Source organism: Lygodium microphyllum, chromosome 17 (genome assembly GCF_053477565.2).
Source record: "Lygodium microphyllum isolate KBCC chromosome 17, Lygodium_microphyllum_v1.1.10, whole genome shotgun sequence".
In the NCBI taxonomy this organism is placed as follows: Eukaryota; Viridiplantae; Streptophyta; class Polypodiopsida; order Schizaeales; family Lygodiaceae; genus Lygodium; species Lygodium microphyllum.
Window position 1 is genome coordinate 73904942 of NC_141151.1, and position 25162 is coordinate 73930103.

At 42.4% G+C, this 25162-nt stretch overlaps 1 protein-coding gene across 5 annotated transcripts in view; it reads left to right on the plus strand.

Annotated features, from left to right (window-relative positions):
• LOC148022040 (aminopeptidase (DUF3754)) overlaps positions 1-25162 on the plus strand; it is a 72846-nt gene that overhangs the window by 41999 nt on the left and 5685 nt on the right. For all 5 annotated transcript variants that reach the window (XM_087697641.1, XM_087697638.1, XM_087697639.1 and 2 more), the window contains 6 exons: positions 5853-5957; positions 6038-6109; positions 6491-6603; positions 6694-6831; positions 12954-13022; positions 13109-13208. In XM_087697641.1, the coding sequence (XP_087553767.1) occupies positions 5853-5957; positions 6038-6109; positions 6491-6603; positions 6694-6831; positions 12954-13022; positions 13109-13208 (597 nt within the window). The remainder of the gene's footprint in view (positions 1-5852; positions 5958-6037; positions 6110-6490; positions 6604-6693; positions 6832-12953; positions 13023-13108; positions 13209-25162) is intronic.

Below are 25162 nucleotides of genomic sequence, written 5' to 3' on the forward strand. Positions count from 1 at the left end.
ACTTGCATGGCAAAGCCTTCTTGCCCTTAGGCAAGGCAACCAAATCCCAAGTCTCATTCTTATGCAGGGAGTCTATCTCAGACTGCATAGCCCTCTCCCAGGAGTGACTGTCACCCCTGCGCATAGCCTCATCATAAGTGAAAGGCTCTCCTGCATCTGTAACCAAAACATAATGCATAGAGGGCTGAAATCTGTCAGGTGGACGTCTATCTCTAGCAGACCGTCTCACCGCAGGCTCTGCTGCCTGTCTAACTACCTGTCCAACATCCTGGCCCTGTGGAGGAACTGCTGCAGGCTGTACTACTAGCTGTGCTGGAGCTTTAGGCTCCTCCTGAAAGATCACTCTGCGGATCTCAACCACCTTCTCAGGCTGCCTGTGCATCTTGTCTTCATGGAAGACGACATGATGGCTGCGTACTATTTTCCGCGCCTGCGGATCCCATAGGCGATAGCCCATCTCTCCTGACTCACCATAGCCAAGGAATATGCATTTAATGCTCTTTGGATCCAATTTACTCCTCTTGTCCTTGGGCACATGGCAGAATGCCTCACATCCAAAGACACGGAGATGCGCATAAGAGGGTGGCTTACCAGCCCAAACTTCCTCTGCAACCTGGAAATCCAATCCACTGGAAGGCGATCGGTTTATGACATGCACTGATGTACTAACTGCCTCAGCCCAAAAACTCGGGGGTAGGCCTGCATGGCTAAGCATAGAGCGCACACGCTCCTGAATAGTCCTGTTCATGCGCTCAGCCAAACCATTTTGGGGTGGGGTGTAAGGGGCGGTCAACTGACGCTTAATACCCTTGTCATCACAAAACTGCTCAAAAGCATGCGAGACATATTCTCCCCCATTATCTGTCCTAAGGCATTTCAGCCTATACCCAGTCTGGTTCTCAACAAGAGCAAGCCATCTCTGAAAAACTGCCAAGACATCGGACTTCTGCTTTATGGGATAAGCCCACACTTTCCTAGAAAAATCATCAATGAAGGTAACGAAGTACTTCGCGCCACCCATAGACATGCAAGGTATAGGCCCACAAACATCGGAATGCACCAATGCCAAGGGCTCACTCATGCGTGGCCTACCCGATTTCTTATGCGTAGACCTATTCTGCTTACCATAAAGACAATGATCACACGAGTCAAAACATGCATAATCCAAAGGCGGAAGATACTGCAAACCAGATAACATTTTCATTCCTTTCAAAGACATATGCCCCAAACGGGCATGCCAAAGTGATACATGTGGGATAGAGCCCACTGCCAAAACATGGTCTACAGAAGACCCAGATACAACAAGAGGATAGAGGCTGCCAGCCTTGGCGTCACTAGCAAGCACAAGTCTGCCTTTGGTAATCTTCCAGGTAGAATCCCCAAAACAGACATGAAATCCTGCATCATCCAACTGTCCTGCAGACATAAGACTACGCGTAAGCGCAGGTACATGACGTACATCCCTGAGCAAAAAGGAACTGCCAGTGGAAAACTGCAACTGAATATCTCCACAGCCCACAATATCAAGAGACCTGTCATCTCCAAGTTTGACTGATCCAGATACAGTACGATAAGAGTGAAACCACTCACGGTAAGGCGTCACATGGAAGGACGCACCTGAATCCAATAACCAGCACTGTGCATACATACTAGGTGTCTCAGTCAAGTGTGAAGCATCAGAAGAACTAGCTGCAAGTATAAACTCATCACCACCATCGGACTCTTCAGTCTGCGTGACATTAATTTCCTCAATCTTGACGTTGGACTTCGCAGGTACTATGCTGCGATCAGAGGACTTCTCCTGCACTTTATCTTTCCCCTTATCCTTGCGCTTCTCATTGCGCAACTCATGACACTGTGGTCTAATATGGCCCTTTTTCCCACAATGATGACAAGTGACATTTGCATTGCGTCCACGCGACTTACTACGCGACTTGCCACCACGAGATTTAGACCGACCCTTCTGCGAGTCACGGCCTCGGCCATTACCACGGTCATACCTGTCATTCCTGCCTCTAACTGTCAAAGCATGACTACCACGAGAGGCATCCAAGTTTTTGCGATTCACCTCTTCCTGAAGAAGAGCACTCTCAACATCTGCCAATTTTAGAGTAGCACTAGAGGCACAAAGAGCAGTGCGGAATACATCCCATGACTCATTCAGAGTTCCAAGCAAGAAAAGAGGAGTTACTTCCTCTCCAAAGGTGATATCCTGCGAAGCCAGGTTCTTCAGTATAGCATGGAACTGGCTCAAGTGAGCAGACATAGTCGCATTATCCTTCATGCGCAGATCCATAAGCTGCTTCAACCAGTACATCTGACTCGCCGGACTTTTCTTATCATAAAGATTCTTGATCTTATTCCATAGATCCCATGCACTCTGTGCTTCCTCAAATACATTATAATGTACCTGTTCAGTGAGAGACAATACAATCGTGGACTTGCATAGCTCATCAAGTTCAAGCCAGTCGTCAATGTCCATAGTTTCAGGCTGCTCCCCACTCAACCGAAGTGGCTTAATCTGAGATTTCTGCACCAAAACCTGCCATATTTGACTCTTCCAGTAAGAGTAGTTGGTACCATCCAACTTTGTAATGTTAAAGATGGCACTATCATGCGAAGATGATGCCATTATGCAGGCTGGAAATGCCCAAACAGTCCAAAACTGCTTGCTGTTTTACTGCAGAAACTGCCCAAAAATGACCAAAACGGGGTCCAAAGGGTGAGCAAAGTGTGCCAAAAGTTGCTGCCCACTTAGTACTAGGTGCGGTACACCAAATCAGGATATTTCAGCATGAAAAGTACACCTCAGTCCACCAATAACTGCTTGCTGTAATAAATTGCAGGTATGCAGTCTAGAGAGCAAACTGTCCCAAAATAGGATCCAATGTCAAGCAAACAATGCTAGGTCCAAAGCCGGCATGAAACGGACATAAGCAAGGCCAATGACAGTGAAAAGAACATGAGCTCAACACCAAGCATGTCAAAATAACATCTGCCAGTGAAAGGCACACCCCCAGACACTCTAGGCAAAGTGTTCCTGTAACTGCCAAAACCTGACACAAATAGGTATCTGCTCAAAGAGAAAGATCCAAATATGAGACTCAGCTCATAAGCATCCTGTGAACCAAGAGTACATCAATGCATATCCATAAAGATTGGAGTATGATCCCAAAGTCTCAATGTATATGTAGCTGCTCAAGACATAAACTGCTTCAAATACATGTAAGTGCTCCAATAGCATGCAACTGTCAAAGGTCAAGAAAGCATGTAAAATGCTCCCACTGGCACAAAAGGCGTACAAAGCGAGCTCAGAAGCTCAAATAACCCAAGAGAAAGCACCAGTGATAAGTGACCCTGTCAATGCATCAAGCGCATCCGAGAGAGCATGACATACATGAAGCACCGGTCGTATTAACCATGAAGCAATACATAAGCCCAAATAAGCTCTCGGTCAACTCAATGACATCCAAATAGCAACCAAGATCAGTGATCAAGTAAGCCAGGAATGCTCAAATACATCCAAATCCAAGCTCCAAATGTCGGTATGGCATACACGAACCAAATAGCATATGTCACGAACCAAAGCATGTAATGCAAAAGCCTAACTGTCAAGCAGAGACATGAGGCATAGGCGGTCCACGAGCATGCCGAGTCGGTCCAAATGCCAGTGAAGACGGAGCTAATGCGAAGCTCAAAAGCATCCCATAATCTCATACATATGCTCCAAGTCGTCCCCAAATGTCAGAGATATCATGCCAAAGCTCAAAGCATACATCCGGTATCGGTAGGTAAGTGCCAAAGCATGTAAAGTACCTTCAGCCCACTGTTATTCCAGCATGTATTTACTGTTCTAAACAGTAGATTTCAGCCCCAAATTCAAGCCAAAATCATGGTCAAACCAAATGCATACATCCCCAATACATCCGGGTAGGAAGTAGACCGCATACGGGCATCAAACAAGGTAACCGGAGTAGAGTATAAGCATTAAATGCCAATGCCAAGTGTGGCTGCCCTGTTTCCAGCACTGTATAACAGTAAATAACAGTCCCAAATCAGCCAATATTTCAAGCCAAAATCATGGCATAATCATGTGCATACATTCCCAAGGCACTAGGCATCATGTAGACCGCATACGGGCATCAAATAGCACAACCGGAATGGAGTATAAGCAACAAATGCTAATGCCAATGGTGCTGCCCTGTTTTCAGCCTGTTATGACAGTTTATGACAGTCCCAAATCTGAAGAAATCAGCCCCGAAAGATCAAGACCAATGCCCAAAGCTTTAATGACATCAAACATGAAGTCTATAGCCCTCTTGATCAAGGTAGAGAGCAAGAAGCAATGGCCAAGTGTGGAGCTGAAGTAGATGAGTGCTCACAGCCTGGAAAAAATGATGCAATCTGCCTTGTTGGTGCTGAACTTGCTGCTGCTCCACATGGGCTGAAAAGGGGGTAATGGGGGGCTCAATGATGGCCCAAGGTAGGCACATACCAAGCCATGAAGGCCCAATGCAAAGGGGAGGGAAGATATGAGCTATGGAGCTCAAGAAGAGTGGCTGCCCTTTGTTCCTGCCCTGTTTCAATCTGAGAATACACTCAAATGCCTGCAAATGCTGAAGCAATACCTCAAGGGCAAGGCCCTGATGAAGCTCAAGAAGGCCAGGATGGAGCTCGGGAAGCCGGGGAGAGTCGGGAGCTCAAGAGGTCGGCTATGGCTGCCGGGATGGAGACCCAATGCGTGAAGCGAGTCGATGCGAAGGTCGGGAAGCACCGAGTCGAGCTCGAGCAAGAGAATGCCAAGCTCTGATACCAGTTGAAAGGTGAGAAGGATCGAAGCTTGCACGCGAGCTATGGCGGGAGAGCAAGAGCAAGAAAGAGAGAGACAAGAAATGGGAACTCCAACAGTCACAATGTGTGACCGGGCCTTCCTTTATTCAAACTGTCACTAAAAGAATAAAGAATAAAGTGACGTGACGGGCGCTCGCCACCTGCAGTGTGCAGTGGCGGGTACTGTCAGTGTAGTAATACACGGGGCGGCACGACGGAGGCGCCTTTACCCCCAACACCCACCAGGTTGCCCACGCTTGGTCGTCACTTGTTTGGTCCCTGTTGGTCACGACCGTTGGACTTGCACACAGCCCATGTGTGCAGTGCTGATGCCTAGTCTCCATGCTCGTCACCCCTGTCGCTAGCGCTCAGCGCTTCCTCGCTGGACCTACCGTAGGCTGCCTGCATGTCACCTGAGCTGAGAATCCGTGACTATCTTCAGCGCGACTTGTTTGCGAGTTGCCTGCACTGTCAGTTGCCCTTGGTTTTGGGACATGTGCAGAACCTTGAGCTCTGATACCAGTTGTTGTGAGTGTGTTGGAGTTGGAGGAGTGAGCAGGTGAGTGACAGTGACAAAGTGAGAGAGAGTACAATACAATTTGGGTCTCCCAGTCCCTAAGAGCCTTCAATCTCTTGCAAATATTTTTCTACATAGTGTTTTTAAAATTTGACATTACCTGGTTACCAAGAGCTTCGGACACCTAGAAAACATCGAAACATAATCCCAAGTTCATTTAAAGGAGAAATTATATGCAGATATTTCCCTCCTGCATGCAGAAGCACATCTGCACACGCCTGTGTGCATGCGCACACACAGGGTGGGAGGGAATTTTTTTGGGGGGGAGGGGGGGACTTATTATATTGCCTGCTAAAGACCAATTGATGTGATACGAAATGACAGGTAAAGTAGAAGCTGTATGTGTGTATAAAGACCTTACCGCTCTCCTACTAGTTTGCAATATTGATCAGCAGGAGGAAAAGAAGGTGTATGACTTGTTTGAGAGGTTTATCGTGCACTGCAGATCATGGAAAAGAGCAATTACAAACTTTTGAGCAAAGAGGAGTTTGAAATAGCAAGGTCTGGACAATATCTTCTTAATCTGCCAATTGCAGTGGACAGATCCAAGGTAATATCGATCTGCATTGAAAGTGAATTTTTTCAAAGGGTCCTAGGATTTATTTACTTGTTTTATTATACTGTTTGCAGCTTGATAAGAAGCTTTTTCAACAATACTTTACAGAGCATCCTGTAGAAGAACTGCCTGAGTTTATGAATGAGGTAACATCAAATTTCTCTGATGTCCTTAAGTCACTCTTGCACGTCATATCTGCTTATGCTTGTCTTTGTGGCCTGTGTGACTTATACGAAGTGGTTTGGGTGCCTCTTTTGCAAGAGCAAAACCTACAAGTACTCTCTCTTTTCTTCCCAAAATTTTATTAAAACTTGAGGCATAGAATGTAGTAAAGAAGGGAAGAAGTTCCTTAACAAATGTAAAATTGTTCAAATTGACTGGGAAAGTGATAGAGGTGAATAATACTAGTCAATAGGTGAACCGGTCATGTCTTTTTTATCATGTGAAGTTTGCATGCATATGGGATGATGTTTTCATGCTACTGCTAAATTTCATGTGATAAGGGATGTTGAAGTTTTATGTTGCAGTATGTTATCTTTCGACAAGGTGTTGGAGTTGATCGAACCACAGGATATTTTTTCACAGAGAAAATTGATTCACTGATTTCTCGTATTTGGGATAAGTTACTTACCAAATCAAGGTTTGTCTTGTAGAATGCTTATTTACTCATTGCTCATTAGAGTTCCTGTCTGTTAATCTAGATGACTGAGAGCTTTACATATGCACTCAGGTTGCACAAGCTAGCTTTCCGCAAACAACTAGATCAAACTCCAAGTATCAGCAGAATTCTTGACAGTGTGCCAAACAATGATCTTGACGTGGAGGATTTGTATGTCGAGCGTATTCGCATTCAGAACATGAAAATCAGGTATCTGTACATTCTAATGTTCATTTTCTCCGTAAATTGGAGTGTATTTTTGCATCCAAAACATGAGAATTAGGTATCTTTCATTTTGAAGCTTAATGAACAGATCTTTCTCATACTAATTAATAGCTGTTTAAGAACTAATGAAGATCGTGACTTAAAGGACTCAACATTGTTCAATAATTTATGTCCTGTGCATGATGCATCACTTTCTTTTACCTGGAAAGAAACAGACAATATTGGAGGTTTTCCAAGTTTCTACAAGACATACAATCTTTGAGATGTCATTAGCTTCACTAATCAGTTGCCTAGACAGTTCAGGATTTAATAGTGAAACTTAAAAGAATAACCATGCCATGAAAGGATCTTATAGGCCTTTAGGCAGAGCTACAAGGTTCTTAATAGCATTTTCTTTTCTCTGGAAAAAGGAGGATATTACAGGCCCTTTAGCCAGAGATGAGATCCTTAACTTGATACTGGTGGTGACTAATTGTAGTGCTTCTTTCTGATGTCCATGTTATATTTGCAAAACCTGAACTGCTGATCCAGACTGTTCCTTGGTAATAACTAAGTAAACATATTGACACATTCTTCTTATTGGGAGAAAAGCAATGGGTCCCAATTCAACTTCACACCCCTTCAGACAAAACTAGACTTCTATGTACTTTCAAGGTACTATATTATTGAGATGCCCACTAATCTAAGCACCAAAGCTGGTGAATGTGTAAAATTATAACAATACAAATATTTTCTGAAGGGTTCCGTTTGAGTTGTCTGTTTTTTTTCCTTAATCCCACCAGGCTAGTATTTCTGCATCATTGTACCTCTGGACATCATTAAAAAGGTGTGAATGTATCTCCCTCGTCATTGAAAAGGTGTGAATATATCTCTCTAGTTATGACATTGTTTCACTAGATTTGCATTGATTTTGAGACTTGCGATAACTAGTAAATTTATCGCGAAGCAAGGAAAGAGCAGGTCAAAGCTATTCTTAATAAAGTAAGAAATAAAGGTCAACTTATTGGGATCTAGAACAGCCCCAAAAAGGAAAATCTAGACTATTTCTTTTATTTGAGTTTTGATGATTTTTGTCCACATTTCACCTTTGTATCAAATAATTGTTTTGGTTAAGCATCATCATCATCATCACCTTGCTCGAATCTGATCTTGAGCGTGAGGTTTTATCAAAGAAGATGATGATTCGACATCATGAGAACCTCCTTGTGATGTGGAAGCAGGAGGTGGTGCCGGTGTTGGAGAAGCTGGTCTTTGCTCAGTGCCGTTGGTTATATGTCATAGATTCTTTGCAACAAGAACATGTTACATCATGTAAGCCCACATTGGGTAATTGGTGCCGTCGAGCTTGTTGTCGGCGCCGAGCATGCCCAACAAATCATTATTATTGCTGGCAATAAGTGATGATCAGCAATAAAATAATATTTTCCAAGTGAAGAGAGAGAAAATAGATGCCCGAACAATAATAAATCACTGATAGAAGATATGTTGCCCACCTCAATGAAGTTGAACAATGTAAAGAATAATAATTTCTCTTGCTGTTTTTTTTGCTGAGGAGAGAGAAAAATATGCAGAAAATAATTTTCAGAAATAAATATTACCAGATCAAGGTGGTAATCAGCAATATGCTGAAATCAGAGATTAATGGCTGGAAATGCTTCAATAATGTGGACAGCCGTAGAATATACTGAAAATTCACCCGATAATACACCAAAATAATCAATTTTGTCTTCAGTGTCGGGAAAGAACAGGGCCAGCAGCAAAATAAGATAATTTTGGAGCACATCGAGGGCCAAGACGATGAATTCAGGCAAAAGCCCCAAATTTTGGGCGCCTTGGTGGTGGAATTGGGCAAAAGCCCCAAAATTTACCTAAAAAATGAAGAGAAATTGAAGAAATTGGGTAAAATTTTTACTCAACTAATGCCGATGCCACACCTTAAGCTTAATTGAGTCTCGATATTGATGAATTTAAGAAAAGCCCCAAATTTTCTAAAGAAATTGGGGTGTAGTTGGGCTCCAATGATGAAAAACCCCAAATTTTATTGGGAAACTGAAGAGAAATTTGATAACTTTTGCAGCATTTTACCCGGAAGATGCCAAATGTTGCCGCTTGATGATGAATTTTGCCTCAATCTTGATGAAGAATGCCAAATTCTCGAAAAGCCCAAATTTGGTGACAGAATTGGAGTGAAATTCGGTCAAATTGATGAAAAGCCCCAAATGCGATGATGACACTATTGATTTTCTTTGAATTGACGAAGAATTTGGTGGAGCTAATGAAAAGCCCCAAACTTTCTGTGCAAATTCAGGTTGGGTTGGGAGATTTGAAGGAAATCCCCAACTTTTGCACAGTTTGTGCTTAGATGGGGTAGATGGTAGAAACAAGGGCTTGCTGATTAAAAAGATGAGAATTAATAGATAATGGGCCCCTTTTAAATTGAATTGGGCTTGTTAAAGTAATGGTGATAGAGCGGTGGTCAATCTGTCCTTGTGTGCAGGCGGTTGAACAATGACATAGCGGTGGGACATGCGGCGCTTGTGTCGTTGGTAGGTCGGCGAAAAGGCAGTCATGACAGAATTGAGCCGGCACAAGGGCAATGGATCGAGGACAGGCAACCGAGTGGGAGGAGCTCAATGGCGATGGCGTTGGGCGGCAGCTAGCCGAGGCGTGGCACTCAATGGCAATGGCGGCAAGAAAATGGTCGCGAGCAATGGTGAGGGCAATGAACAAAAGTCACTCTGATACCATTGTTAGCTTAGCCGTGGAGTGATTGTGCAATTAACTTAATGAAAATAAATGAGAATGAGAGAATTAATCGATGTACGACAATATTTAATCGTGAATGAGAAGTAATGAATTAATGAGAGAGGGAGAGTACAATGCTCTAGGCGATTACACTGAATAATGCCACACTTATGCAAAATGAGGCACAAGATGTCTTTAAATAGTAAAATATGAAGCCCTAACGGCTTAATCGTCATAAGAGACCCTAAAATAAACCCTAACCCTAGTGTCACTTAGTGCTAGGACACTAGGGGCAACATCTGCATTTAATGACAGTTTAAATGTCTAGGGAGCCCGGATCATGGATCAAAGGACATCAACGCATAGCCCATGAGATGGCCTACAGCTGATGTTGTCCACTGTTGGCTATGAGGATGTTCAGGGGAGCCTTTTCTTCCTCATTTTTGGATAATATCTAACCATGTCTAGTGGTAGTCCACTGAGGTGGTTGGGTATGAGGCGGAGGAGCAGTAGGGGAAGCAACTCGAGTACCCTATCTCAGCTGTCTAGGGGGAGTACTGCCTGTGGAGGTAGTTGCAGCTTGACTGCCCATGAAGGTAGTTGCAGCATGCTATGAAGATGATTTGGGTGGGAGACTTTGGTCATTGATGTGACACTCCTCGTTCATATGACCCCAACATTTGTAGTGTATGGAAAATCTATTCATTGTTAATGGTTGCCTTCTTGTCTTGAGAGTTTTTGCCACTTCTGAATTTCCCCTTTGAAGAAGATATTGGAGCCCCCTGAAAGTTAGAATGTGGGAGAGGTCTTTTTCTAGACTTGATCATGTAGTCTTGCATAACGCAAAAGGTGAACCTCAAATGCATGGAAGGTTGACAATCAAGGTAACAAAATGCCTTGTTGCATAAAGTGGAAGTATTTATTAGGAGGTAGCTTGTTCAAGAACAATGTTACTTTATTGTCATCTAATTTTGGTAAGCCAATAGTGGCAAACTTGGTGAGTAACTGCCTGTACTCAGTCATCTCGACTTTCAAATCATCTTCTTTCTGATTCAAAACTCCTATAGCTCATGGATCGATATTGATATATTGATTGGAATATCATTGAAGGATTTATAATGCATTTGTGAGAGCCTCCTTACCTTTTTATGGGAATGTCTAGAGGATATTAATGACAAGGTTCAACTAGAGATTGAGGAACTGAATGAGACTCTTAAGTGAGAAATATTTCTTACTCACAAGATCATGCAAAAGATGTATATGCTCACACATTCATCACATGCATATATTTGTTATGCAACAATACAACTGATTTTTGTACAAAGTGAGAGTAGGAAAAGAGGGGAAAACCAGCCTTTCTTCATGCTTGTACTATAATATATTGACATGGCTTCCTTTACAATCCTAAAGTGGAAGAAGAGCTTAGAAAAGAGATGCTGATGTGAATTTACATGTCTCTTGTCCTAAAAACAACAACAAGAGAAGGGGGAAATTGTGATGAAAGATGAGAGAAAGGGAGCTCTTTTTTAAAGGAGATCAAGGCTTGAGTACAAAGAGGGAAAGTGGAGGTGCACAATTAAGTATCCAGCATCATGTTATGAAGTGGGACAAGTGGAGGGATGGTTGGAAGCTTGAATGAAAAGCTGTTTGACAGTTCTCTCTTCTTTATGGCTTTCCTTCTTTGGCAAAAAACAATCAAGAATAGAAACAACTAAAGTTAGTAAACGCTATCATCCCTACTTTTTTGGATTAGCATTTCAAGGCCAAACCTAGGCTCCTCAAATTTAGGCATTTCTTAAAATTTAGGAACCCCCAATATGAATATGATGTGAAAGCTCTTTTTGAGCACTTAACAAAAATCCTCCTAGAATCTTGCTATGAGATTCCTATGTTTGCATTCTGAAATCGCAGCCCACACATACACATTGTGCAAACTTTTCATGATCATACCCTATTGCTAATTGTAATTGTTTTTTGGGAAAATCTAACCCACACTCTTGAGGCTTAATCCTTTTTGTGCACGAGTTTGACCCTTATATGCTTTGAGTTTTAGTCCTAAGTGCCCAATCGGCTCATATAGGTGGAAACGTGCACCATCTTTGTTCTAACCCATTGCATGGGTCCACCATAACTTGTGACCACTCATTTGTGGCTAGACTCAACAACAAATTAAATACTCAAATCTAATAAAAAGAGTACTTTTTTTTTGGTTGTGTTGTGATAGGGGGAGTGGGCAGCTGTGCTTCACCTCAATAGTGCAACATGTAACTCCTTTGATAAACCACCTACGCATCTAACTCGCCCCACCACTCTTTCATATGGTGCAATGATCCCCTACATTCTTTACAAATATTTGGAGGGCTTTTAGTCTTTGGAGAAGCGAGTTCCATTGCCTTTATCAAAGGCTTTTTGTAATCCAAAAAGTAGCAACAAAGTATGTGGCCTTAGCCTGCTTAATCAAGCTCCTCAATATGAGAATATGTTATAGCATGTAAAGAGTATTGTGAAAACCGGCTCTCTAGGAGCTCTAAGGGCATTCCTTTCGTGAAGTCACTAAGCTCTTCCCTAAATACTAATCCATATACCTTGGCTACCAACGATCTTGTAATTCTTGGCATCCATGGGGTTACTAGATTTGTGAATGGGGGTCATGGTGTGCATACTCTTTAGTGTGGAGAAAACCTTCTACTAGTGCCCCGTTGAAGAGAGGAGCTAGAAATGGAGCTATTTTGGTAGAGGCATAAGAGAAATGCTAACCCCCCTCCATTCTTCGTTTTTGGGGCTGCTGGCACTATTGGATAACCCAGAATGCTTTTTGTTTTTGAATCACATCTGAAGTGCAAACCCACCTCACCAAGTTGAAAGGTCTTCTACATTGGCAGCTTGACCTTATTCAGCACACTGATCTCCTTTCCAGGGAGGACTTGGTCCCTTGGCATGCAGTAATCTCTGTTGCTTCTTTGCTGTGCCTTTTGTATTCTTTAAGTTATTTGATCTTCTGTACAGCGAGTTTATGCACGATGACCTAGAGCCATCCTACATCTTGTAATCATGTAATCTTGTACTTTTTTCACAATATTATGAAAAAAAAAAGAAATGTTCCGCCCACATCCTTGAATGATTAGTGATGGGTTGGGGATCATGTTTTTTTGGGTGGACTGATTATGGACTTGGTAGAGAGAGAGAGAGAGAGAGAGAGAGAGAGAGAGAGAGAGAGAGAGATTTACGAAAAAAAGAGAGAGAGAGAGAGAGAGAGAGAGAGAATGTGAATCAATGGATGCATGCAAAAATGGATATTCTGCTTTTTAAAGAAGTGAAATCTAGAATATGAGCTTGATTGTGCATTTTTTCACTGCTTGCAGTATAAGGAATTTGCTGAGCAAAACCACTGTGCAGGAGCCTACTTTTGAGAGGATAATCCTTGTGTACAGGTAGAACATATGACATGAATGTTGAAAGTATCATATTGTGGCTGGTTTTTGGTTCTAATAGATGCTGTACATGCAAAAATGATCAGACGTGCAACACTGCCAAGCAATGTCTCACAATATGGAGATCGAGCAATTCATATTAAGCAGTTCAGAAACATCCCAATGGCTGATATGGAGCTTGTTCTGGTAAATAATACAGTTTTTGATGTTTCATCCTTTCTTGAAAGAATTAGCACTATGGTCTGACGTCTTTAAACGACGGATATTAAAAGCAGAAATGTTGTTTCCTAAGAGGGGACCCTTCTAGTGATACTTTGGTTGTACTGATACACAATTTGACGTGAGGTAAGATGACGAAAGAAAAGTTGTGGAAGATGTTTCTTGTATTCTGGGAGAAAGGTTCTGTTAGCCAGAAAGTGTTCAATGGACTGTACTCTCAAATAAAGCTTTGGTCTAGTGATACACACTTTGACATGAGGTAAGATGACGAAAGAAAAGTTGTGGAAGATGTTTCTTGTATTCTGGGAGAAAGGTTCTGTTAGCCAGAAAGTGTTCAATGGACTGTACTCTCAAATGAAGCTTTGGTCTCCCAATCTGGAGAAACTTGATCTGCTAGCAATAATATCTGTCAAATTCTAAGCCACCTGTCAAGGCTTCTTTATAGTGCTGCCATTTAGGTGTCAGCTTTCTGAGACGGACTTTGAAGAAGAAAGAGTAACACATCTATTTCACCCCAGTCCGATGATACTCTCTTCTTCTTGTGATAATTTGCGAGGTTTTGTTTTTTGAGTAAAACACTATCATGCGTATCTCTCTGAGTGCTGTTGGGAATGTGTTTTCAACCTAGCTCAAACCTTAAGTTACAGAAAGTGATGAGCCAAACCTTTGTGAATGGAGACACGCATTGAGCATTAAGTTCATTGTTGTGGCCTGAGTTCTCAGTTAATCATTTTGGGCTGTTTCCATCCTTGATTGTAATGAGTCATAGTGAGGATCCTGCTTGGGGGCAGTGGAAATTGGTATCAGGTATGGTGGTTGCTTCTCATATCCCTTGTTCTCTTAAATCCCTTGCAATTCCTCCAAAGGTGGATGATTCAAAGGTCGATTTTGTCTTCAACAACCTTTTCCAAGCATTATTGAGTCAGCGCCCTCTGTTGTAGTTTTGGAAGTCCCTTACAGCCTATTTTTTATCTTTGCCTTGGGATACTTTGTGCCTGGGGGATTTATTAGTAGAATCTTTCTTTCCTCTGAAAAAAAGGGCATTACCAAGTTAGGATGTAGGTCAATTACATACTAAAACTTGAAGATGTTCTTAAGGGGATTGATGAGATAACAGATGTTCATGAGGTTGGTGTCAGCAGCGTATGAACATGGATCTGTAAGAGTCTTCTCCAGTCTATGCGTTTACAATAATCAATATGAACTTCCACCTGTAGCACCTGTGGGTATGCACTTTGATGCTTTGTGAGCAATCACGAGCTGCTTTTGACTCTTAGAAGCATCCCAATCTAGCTGATAAAATTCTACCAGGAAGACTGGCCAATGCAAAAGGGCAACAGTGCCAGCATGTGCTTTAAACCCTGCTGGTCAAAAAACTCCTCAAATAAAAGCAAATTTCTACACCATGGCTATGTACATTGCTAAGGTGGAATGAAATTCAAGGATCCCAAACATCTCCTTGATGCAGGTCACTTTCTAGGTTTCTAGGGAGAGTGTCTTGTATAATGGCTGTAAGAAGAGCAAGTTTGGCACCTCTAATACTGAAACATGCAAGGAGTTGAGATATAGAAGATGCTTGTATCCCAAATGGCTGGAATGGCTCTTGCCTCTTTCTCATGCACTCTGAGCTACCCTGTTACCTCTCTGATTGGGATTCTGAGGGTACATATGATTAAAGTGCAGGTATGAGTAAGTGTCTTGGAGCTGGTGGTATGCTATTGCTTGATAGCCTTACTGCATCTTACTTTCAGACATACTAGCAATCATGCTATAAAGAAGCTCTCATATGTCACAAGTCCTTGGCTCAATCTCCGGAGTAAAATTTGGAGTGTGAATGACGCTTGCCTATTAATGAGCCATGAATTATGTGGTAGTATTTGCTTCCTTGCGAGTCCTCTTTACTATATACTTCACCTCCTCTCACAAATCACACCAACTGTTTTGTAAGCACTTTTAGAAAGTACGTCTAAAAAGCTCAGTGATGCTCTGCTTGGCCCACTGTCAGGTATGGGCAGGGGCCTTGTCATCATCATCTTGCCTCAAAATGTGTCTGCCAACCCATCACCGCTAGGAAAAGAAACTCACAGAGGCTTGCCAAACTGACAAGGTTGTCTAGTGTCATTCCCCAAAGATCCAAACCATTTCATCCAAGGGATGGCACTCCCACATCCAAAGGTTCATGAATATCCTTCCAAGCAATTGGGTGATCGAGCATCCAAGCTTTTCCCCTCAAACTGCCAAAATAGATCCTCCTCCATGGGAGGTTAGGGAAGGCCAATCCCACTTCCCTTAATCCGCTACTAGCTTGCCACTGCCTTGCATAGTGAAGAAAGTGTCAATGGGGTTGTTGAAGAACAAGTATATGACCTATACTTGTGTTGAGAAACCCTTCACCCTTCACCCGCAGTTTGCGTTTAGGGTTTGCAGCCCCAAAAAGGGGCGCCATCTTAGACTGATTGTGCTTATTTATCGGCCACTTTCTCATTCATTTCTCACGGCTGATTCATTCAGTCCGTCACCTCTTCTCTCTAGCCTCTCCACCACCCTCACACCCATTTAGGAGGACATTGCCGTTCGTGGTTCGTGGCTGTCTTCATCATCTTCCTTGTGCTACTGCACCCTTGTTCCCTTGTATCACATTCACTCCATGATTTAGACTTTCATCATTCCATTCATTACAGTTTCTTCTCTTTTCTCTTCTCTTCTCCATGTTTGCCGAGTTCACTTTGTGTTCCTCGCAAACCCTATTGTCTCGCTGGTACATCATCTTTTGACAACTTGGACACCCAAAGGGGAGTACTGGGCTGCCCAATCACTACTCAATGGCATAGGCATCTGCAAGGATGGTAGCCACTTGTGGATGATCATGGCTTCAATTTCCTGTATACAAGCCACCATCCCTCTCCTACTTCCAAGCTATGCTACGATTGACTTGTTGGCCACCTGATAGATATCCCTCCAAACTAATAGAATGAGCAGGGGAAGACTCCCAAGTTGCTCACTGAATAGCACAAAGTGCAAGGTATCCTTGTCCCTAACCTATCTGTTCCAATGACTGGCTGTTTATTAATCTCTTGTTGATAGCTTTGGGACCTTTGCTCTAGCATTGTGTGCAAATGGTACCACTTGACACCATTGTCTTTACCTTGGGTTTATTGATCTCTTGTTGATAGCTTTGGGACCTTTGCTCTAGCATTGTGTGCAATTGCTACCACTTGACACCATTGCTTTTACCTTGGGTCCTCCCTCTTATTAGGTCCCTCACTTGCTCTATTCACGAAAAAGAGGTATGTAGATAGATGTGTGAACTTTGTTGCATGGATTTTTGATGAGAGCCAATAAATCATTTGAGAGTCTAACAAAATATGCTAAGAGGAGGGGCTAAGAGCTAGGTAGTAGTGTGTGCAAGAGGAGAGGGTGTTGCACAAGGATTTTCTAACTATCCACGCATTGCTATAAGTGTCCCTTAGGGATCACACCCTTTGAGCATAGGATCTTGGAGTGAGATTAGCCCTCACCATTATCAAAGACAGGAGGATGTTCTCCTTTTGAGTCTTTGCAGCCTTGTGTGCTCAAAAGGGGACATGATGTGTAAAGAGTTGTTCAAAAGTAGTACTTTGTGTGATTTTTCTATGGGCATATTTATGGAAGAATCATAAGTAGAGGAGGTGATGGGTTGGCTATACACTTCTATAGGAGGCCTTTCTACCAAGACCGGGTCTCAGCATGGGTGTTCCAGGGTAGTGTGGAGATAGATGAGTACATCCCTCTCTAGTCTAATGGGAGATAACTCTCTCTCTCTCTTTCTCTTGATGGCTTTCACAGAGGAGGGATGGAAGTGCCTAGGTTAATGTAGCATTGTAGTCTCTTTAGGGCCATAGTCTAGCATCTGAAATGATGAATATGCTTTCGGAGGATGCTACCGAATCATCCATAATCTCAAGAGTTCTTGTTACGGGGACGTGAACTTTTGAGATGCTTTAATCTTGCTAGTAACATTTGATTAAGTTATTAATCAAATATGCAAGGTTGTTTAGCAGATGTGATGCACATGGCAGTTATTTCATGGGAACGGGCTAAGGACCCCGAGGATACAGTGGGTGCTAAAGGCAAAAGTTGTGTTAAGTTATGCCAACTGGGTTTTGGTGGTCAGTTGGTGTCAGGTTGGACCCTAGGACAATTGTTTGGCCATTAAGTGTCAGTGGTGACACTAGGGATTAGCATTAATTAATTAATTAATGCTAGTCTAAGGGTCAACAGAGATTGGAAACCACTCCAAGTTGCAAATGGCCTAGCCAATTTCATTACAGATGGGCATGTTTAATTTTGGGCAGGGTCAAAAGGGCTGAAATTAATTTTCAGAATTAATTAAATTTGAAAAATTAATTTAATGGCTGAAAATGCATTAGGAAGGCTGCCACTTGGCAAAACTTTCCCATGCAACTAGGGAGAAGGTTGTTGGAGGGTGGTGGAAGTTGAATTGCAGCCATTCTGAGCTTGGTGGAGGGAGAGTTTCTCTTCCGCCTCAAGAGAGGCGGCGGTAGAAGAGGAGGGCTCGTCAGCAAAGCTGGTGTTTTACCCCCCTTTTGAAGCTGTTGGTGCCATCAGAGCTACGAATTAAAAGATACATTTCAGCTGATTTTCTCTCTCTCTACAACATTCTCTCATCTCCTCTAGTCTATGCTCAAGCATTCTTAGTAATTCTCAGCCATTGGTAGCAGAGTACAGTCAAATTTGGTGGACAATAGAGAGTTTACTGCTGTAAACCCTAAATTACAGCAGTAATTAGGGTTTACAGCCACCTTGGGACCTGTGCCATCAGTCAAAGGCATCATACACTGAAATCAGCACCGGAAATTCGTGGAAAGATAGGTTGAAAGCTTTGACCTTCATTCAGCAGTTTGAAGCAGCCTATTCAAGGGGAAACTTCACCGAATCTTCTAAGATTCGAAAGGCAGCCACTTTCTTGAAGGGGAATGCATTGCAGTGGTGGTCCACGCTCTTGATGCAAGGTAGAGCACCGTCAACACGGGTACAATTCAAGCAAATGTTTGCATCGAATTGGTTGACTAGTACCTTTGAGGTGGACATCATGACAGCTTGGAACAAGCTTGATGCAAAGGAATGCAAGAATTTATAGCAATACAATAAGAAGTTTTGGGATGCATTACTGCCCGTCACTTCTTATCGTGCCGTACCCCTTCATGAGCAAGTGGAAAAATATGTATGTGGGCTGCCCAAAGGAATCAGGGATCTTTGCATAAAATCCGCCGTGTCTAGCATGTCTCAGCTCATAGAGATTGTTGCTACAGCCGATGCTTTGCTGTGTGGAAAGGATTTGGGCTTCCAAGAGAGCGGGGAGAAGCCGAATAAAAAGTTGTTTAAGATTGAGAAAAGGGGCATATCTGAAAACCAGCCTGAAAAGAGGCCAAAACAGCAAAGAAAGGGCTCGAAAACATTGGCACAACGTAGGAAATTGATGGCTGCAAATAAATTCTTTATTTGTGAACAGGAGGGTTATATTGCAAAGAACTGTCCCAATAGGCAGCAAGCTGCAAAATTAGAAAATCAGGGAGATCCTAAAGGTAAAAGCCCCAAAACATCAGTGGGATTGGTATCCGATTTTGTTAGCGATAAGCCCAATGATGATGCTACTGAGTTGTGCAGAGCATGGGGAAAAATTAGGGATCAGCATGCGTTGATCTTCTTTGATAATGGTGCACGAGCCAACTTCATCTCTACCTACATGGCAGCCCGTCTAGGCATCAAAGAGGATGAGATGGGAGCCATGGGGGAAGTTGGAATGGCATGTAAGGGTCATGCAGAACCTGTCACATCACTCATTGGAAAGCTTCGGTTACACATACAAGGATATATGGACAGCGAAGAGTTTTACATTGCTCCACTTGAGGGTTGTGATGTGTTGCTTGGTATGCCATGGTGCCACCGTATGCATGCAGTGATTGATTCATATGCAAAAGAGATCACTATTCAACATAAGGGAAAGACACTCACACTTGATGTAAAGTTGAAAGGGAAATTTGTCGTTGTTGTATCTGCAGCTGCTATTTCTAAAGTAATGAAAAATCATCTTTCAATGTATTTAGTTTTTGCTAAGGATAAGGATGATAGTGAGAATGTTGGAAATATGTCTAAATTAGAGAAGGATTGCATATCATTTCTGAAAATGTATGTTGATTGCTTCTCTCAGTCACTTCCAGGGCAACTACCACTTGAAAGACCTGAAGATCATGGCATAGACCTTATCCTTGGAAGTAGCCCTCCTAATAAATCACCCTATAGAGTCAGTGCAGCCCAACAGGAGGAGATTATGAGTCAGGCAAATGAGCTGTTAGAAAAAGGACTGATTCAGCCCAGCTCATCTCCTTTCTGTTCTCCGGTGCTTTTGGTGCAGAAAAAAGGATGGTTCATGGCGTATGTGCATTGACTATCGTGCTCTGAACAAGATTACGATAAAGAACCGCTTTCCGATCCCTCAGATCGATGATGTTATGGATAAATTGTAGGGGCCAACAATATTCAGACGTATAGTTTTGAAAAGTGGGTATCATGAGATACGCATTAGACCAGAGGATGTGCCTAAGATAGCTTTTAGGACATGTTTTGGGTTATATGAATTTCTTGTCATGCCTTTTGGACTTACGAATGCTCTTGTCACTTTTAATCGGATGATGGATCGCATCTTTCGGCCACATAGAGCATTTGTGGGTACTTTCTTTGATGACATGATTGTCTATTCAAAGAATGAGACGGAGCATAGAAAGCACTTGGACATTGTTTTCAATGAGCTACGTAAGCATAGGCTGGTTATCAATGACAAGAAGAGTGAATTCTTTTTGCATGAAATCCACTTCTTGGGACATATTGTATCGGCTGATGGTATTCGTATGGACCCTGCTAAGGTTGAAGCAATACGTTTATGGCCAGCTTTGAAGAATGTTCATGAGATCTGCAGCTTCTTGGGTTTATGTTCTTACTATAGGAAGTATGTACGCAGGTTTTTACTGAAATTGCATCTCCATTGCATGTTTTGCAAAAGAAAGATGTGCAATTTAGATGGACAACAGTGGAAATTTCAGCATTTGAAAAGTTGAAGGAAAAGATGACTTCAGATCCTGTGCTTGTGTTGCCTGATCTAAGGAAGTCATTTGTGGTTCAGTGTGATGCATGTGGTAACAACATTGGGGGTGTCCTTATGCAAGATGGCCGAGTTGTGGCTTATGAGAGCCGAATTCTCCACGGTGTAGAGAAGAATTTATAGGTTTATGAGAAAGAGCTCTTGGCCATAATTCATGTAGTGTCTACGTGGAAACATTATTTGTTGGGGGCTGATTTTACAGTGCAGATAGACCATCAGACTTTGAGGTACTTTCTGACGCAAACAAAGTTGTTAGAGAAGCATATGAGATGGGCAAATTTTCTCTCTATGTTTCATTTTCAGATTGTACACATTGATGGTAAAAAGAATGTTGTGGCTGATGCATTGTCACATAAGCCACAAATTTTAGTCGTCACTATGGTTTATCACACTGAGTTGGATGCCATGAAAGAGCGATATACTGCTGATTCGGACTTTGCTAATGTTTATGATCAGCTTTGCAATGGCCAAAGGCATGAGCATTTTATGCTAAGAGATGGATTTTTGATGATGCATGGACGACTGTGTGTCACAAAGCAGTTGAGGCCTAGAGTGATCATTGAAAGTCATGCTCCTCCCTATGCAAGACACAGAGGTATTGATGCAATAGTCAAGGCAGTGGATCATTTCTTTTATTGGCCAACTTTGAGGCATGATGTAGAGCAGTATGTTAGGGCATGGATCATATGTCAGAAGGTAAAGCATGATAGGCAAAACATGCTGGGCTTGTTGCAGCCCTTGCCTATTCTAAATAGGCCTTGGCGAAGCATTGCTATGGACTTTATCTTTGAGCTTCCTAGGACATCTACATGGAATGATGGGATATGGACTATTATTTGCAGGTTTAGTAAACAAGCCCATTTCATTCCGGTGAGGAAGAAGATAAAGGCTGATCATATGCCACGATTATTTATGTAGCACATTTTCAAGTATCATGGTATGCCTGAGTCGATCATCAGTGATCGAGACCCTCCGATGACCAGTCTATTCTGGAAGGGGTTGTTTGAGAATATGGGTAGCACACTGAAATTCTCATGATCCTTTCATGCACAGACAGATGGTCAGTCTGAGAAAGCAAATTTCACAGTGTTGGATCTTTTGAGGTGCTATGTTTTAGACCACAAGACACAGTGGGAGCAGTATTTGCCATTGGTTAAGTTTGCATACAACAATACGGTGCATGGTTCCACTGGGAAGGCTCCATTTGAGATGGTTGAGGGTGGCAAGAAGGTTCCACTTATTTTGCACACTAAGGATAAGATCTTTGAGGCTGATCGCTTTGTGGAAAGCTTGGATGCAACCTATGTAAATATGAAATATGCACTTCAAAGATCACAGGACAAGCAAAAGTGGGTAGCTGATCCCCATAGACGTGCGTTATAGTTTGCAGAGGGCAATTATATATTGCTGCGTTTCGAAAAGGCAAGGCTGAAAAAGATGAAGGGAAGAGAGAGGTTGTATCCAAAGTTAAGCATGAGATACTATGGGTCCTTTCAAGTGTTGGAAAAGATCAGCGATGTTGCATATCGGCTGAAATTACCTCCACATTGGCGGATACACAATGCCTTTCATGTCAGTTTGTTGAGACCTTTTTGTGGTGATGTGCCAGAAGATGTATCTGCTGAAATTCAGCTAGAGGTTGAGAAACTAGATGAGATCTTGGCACCTGAGCAGATTTTGGCACATAAGAAAAGGAAGGTCAGAGGTAGAGTTTCCAGAAGATATTCGGTGAAGTTTCAAAACTATTCACCAATGGATGCAATATGGATGGAAGAGGATGACTTGGCAGACCATCCTCAGTTGTTGCAACTTTATCTCGATGCCTTTCAGTTAGAGCTGACTTTGGATCGGACTTACTCAAGTTCAGCAGAGCGGGGGTTCGGAGCAATTGCCTGATGCTTAAGGGGGAGGTAGCACTTCCACTCCACTGGTTTTGGACAGCTCTCGTATGTAGTGGATCTCGGATGTATTTAGCATGGATCCAAGGTACTGTGTTGACAGTATGTCTGCCATGAGGTCACTACTCGATGTACTAGTCACTGTGAGATACATGTATATGAGTATGGTTGTCACCGCCGCTCTGAGACTATACTTATGCATGAGTTTTGGATCAGTTTGGCATGAGTTTTTGCCTCAGTTTTGAGATCAATTTCTGATTAGTTTCAGCTCAGTTTTTGATCAATTTGAGAATCGTTTATGATCACTTTGGGATCAATTTTGCATCAGTTTTTGCCTCAGTTTCTGATCAGTTTTTTTACCATCAGCTTGTGATCAGTTTGGAGTTACATTTGCAGCCATTTGTGATTAGTTCTCATATCAGTTCATGATCAGTTTATGATCAGGTCATGCTCAGTTTTTAATGGTTTACAGTTGATTCCATGGACAGCCGCATGTAAATGAATGTCATTGATTGTTTCAGCCATGGTTTATGCTGAGAATATGCTTTACTATGGTTTTGAAGTCAGAACGGTTGAGAAACATGAGTATCTAGCAATAGTTTTGGACTGTTTTTCAGTTTTCTATTATGTTTTGTTGGCTGGAAAATTTCAATAAGTTTTGCGCATATGCAAAGGTTCGACAACAATAGCCAATGTTGTGGTGACTGTCATGCCAAATTGAAATTCCAGTGCTATATACTTTTGCTTTGGCCCAATGCAGTGCAATCGAGGACGATTGCACTGGGGGAGGTCTGTCACACGGGGACGTGAAATTTTGAGATGCTTTAATCTTGCTAGTAACATTTGATTAAGTTATTAATCAAATGTGCAAGGTTGTTTAGCACATGTGATACACATGGCAGTTATTTCATGGGAACGAGCCAAGGACCTCGAGGATGCAGTGGGTGTTAAAGGCAAAAGTTGTGTTAAGTTATGCCAACTGGGTTTTGGTGGTCAGTTGGTGCGAGGTTGGACCCTAGGATAATTGTTTGGCCATTAAGTGTCAGTGGTGACACTAGGGACTAGCATTAATTAATTAATTAATGCTAGTCTAAGGGTCAACAAAGGTTGGGAACCACTCCAAGTTGCAAATGGCCTAGCCAATTTAATTACAGATGGGCATGTTTAATTTTGGGCAGAGTCAAAAGGGCTGAAATTAATTTTCAGAATTAATCAATTTTGAAAAATTAATTTAATGGCTGAAAATGCATTAGGAAGGCTGCCACTTGGCAAAACTTTCCCATACAACTAGGGAGAAGGTTGTTGGAGGGTGGTGGAAGTTGAATTGCAGCCATTCTGAGCTTGGTGGAGGGAGAGGAGGTGATCAGATTTGGCTCTGAGAGGCGATGACGACTGATTGCGCGCTGCGACAGGACAGGGGGCAGTAGGTTTTCTCTTCCGCCTCAAGAGAGGCGGCGGTAGAAGAGGAGGGCTCGCCAGCAAAGCTAGCAAAGCTGGTGTTTTACCCCCCTTTTGAAGCTGTTGGTGCCATCAGAGCTACGAATTAAAAGATACATTTCAGTTGATTTTCTCTCTCTCTACAACATTCTCTCATCTCCTCTAGTCTATGCTCAAGCATTCTCAGTAATTCTCAGCCATTGGTAGCAGAGTACAGTCAAATTTGGTGGACAATAGAGAGTTTACTGCTGTAAACCCTAAATTACAGCAGTAATTAGGGTTTAGCAGCCACCTTGGGACCTGTGCCATCAGTCAAAGGCATCATACACTGAAATCAGCACCGGAAATTTGTGGAATTGTGAGGATTTCAGATGCGAGCCCATCTATTGTGAATAAGGGGCAGCATTTGACCAGCTGGGGTTCCATTAGAGCAAGTCCTGGGTGAAAATCAAGGGGCAATTTGCCCGAATGCTTTGCTGATTATTGGAATAGCAAGGGGCTTTTGAATCAGCCAAGGAGATTATGAAATCTCGGCTTGTAATTTATCCATTAGCAATTGAAATTAAAGAAATACCGAAAGGGGCGCCGGTTTTGGGGCCAATAGGGTGCCCACTGTCCAAGTTTATGAAGGTAAAGTGAGCATTTCCGTTTATGTTCATTTGTTGATTGCTGTAATTAAGTGCTTAATCAGGTTAAACCACCCTATCCGAGAAGATAGGCTGGTTACAGTTCTCCACAAAGCCTTTTCTTTGATGAAAGTTAGGGCATCTCCACACAATTTTGGCACCAACATGGAGAGAGGCCTCCAAGCCTCCTGCTCTATATTTGCAATACATTGAGAAATTGTAGCATTGCCTTGTTGATCCTCCCAAGTGTCTAGATTGTTGAACTTATCTCCAACATTCCAATAAGCAATAATGCCTAGTAGACTTGTTACCACATCAGTTTAGAATGTAGCTGTAGTTCTAACTTTTGTCGGCATTGGTGTTGAGGATCCCAATGTAGAAATCCCGGATATTGAGCATGATTCAAAGAATTCGAGTTTGTCTTGCTAGAATAGTCTCATGTTCTCTCCAACAGGAAAGGAAGGTTGGAGTCCTATAAATGTGGATACCCCCCACCATTTTGGGCATGTGTGCTGATTGAATACTCCTAAAACTTGAAAGACCCATGTGGAAGTACTTTCTTGACATGTCTAACTTATGAGAAAGATGGCTTGTGTTCATGCCATAAAAGAATATCCAACCATCAATGAGCGCAAACCCTATTGAACAATCAATTTATTGGGTCATGCGCTCCATTGAACTGAAGCATGTTGATATACGAATATATCGATTATAAACTCATGGTGATGACTAGACCTGGCTGAACAAATTTGTGCATGACATAGTCAAAGAGATGAAAGAGTTAGAAGTAAAGGACATGTG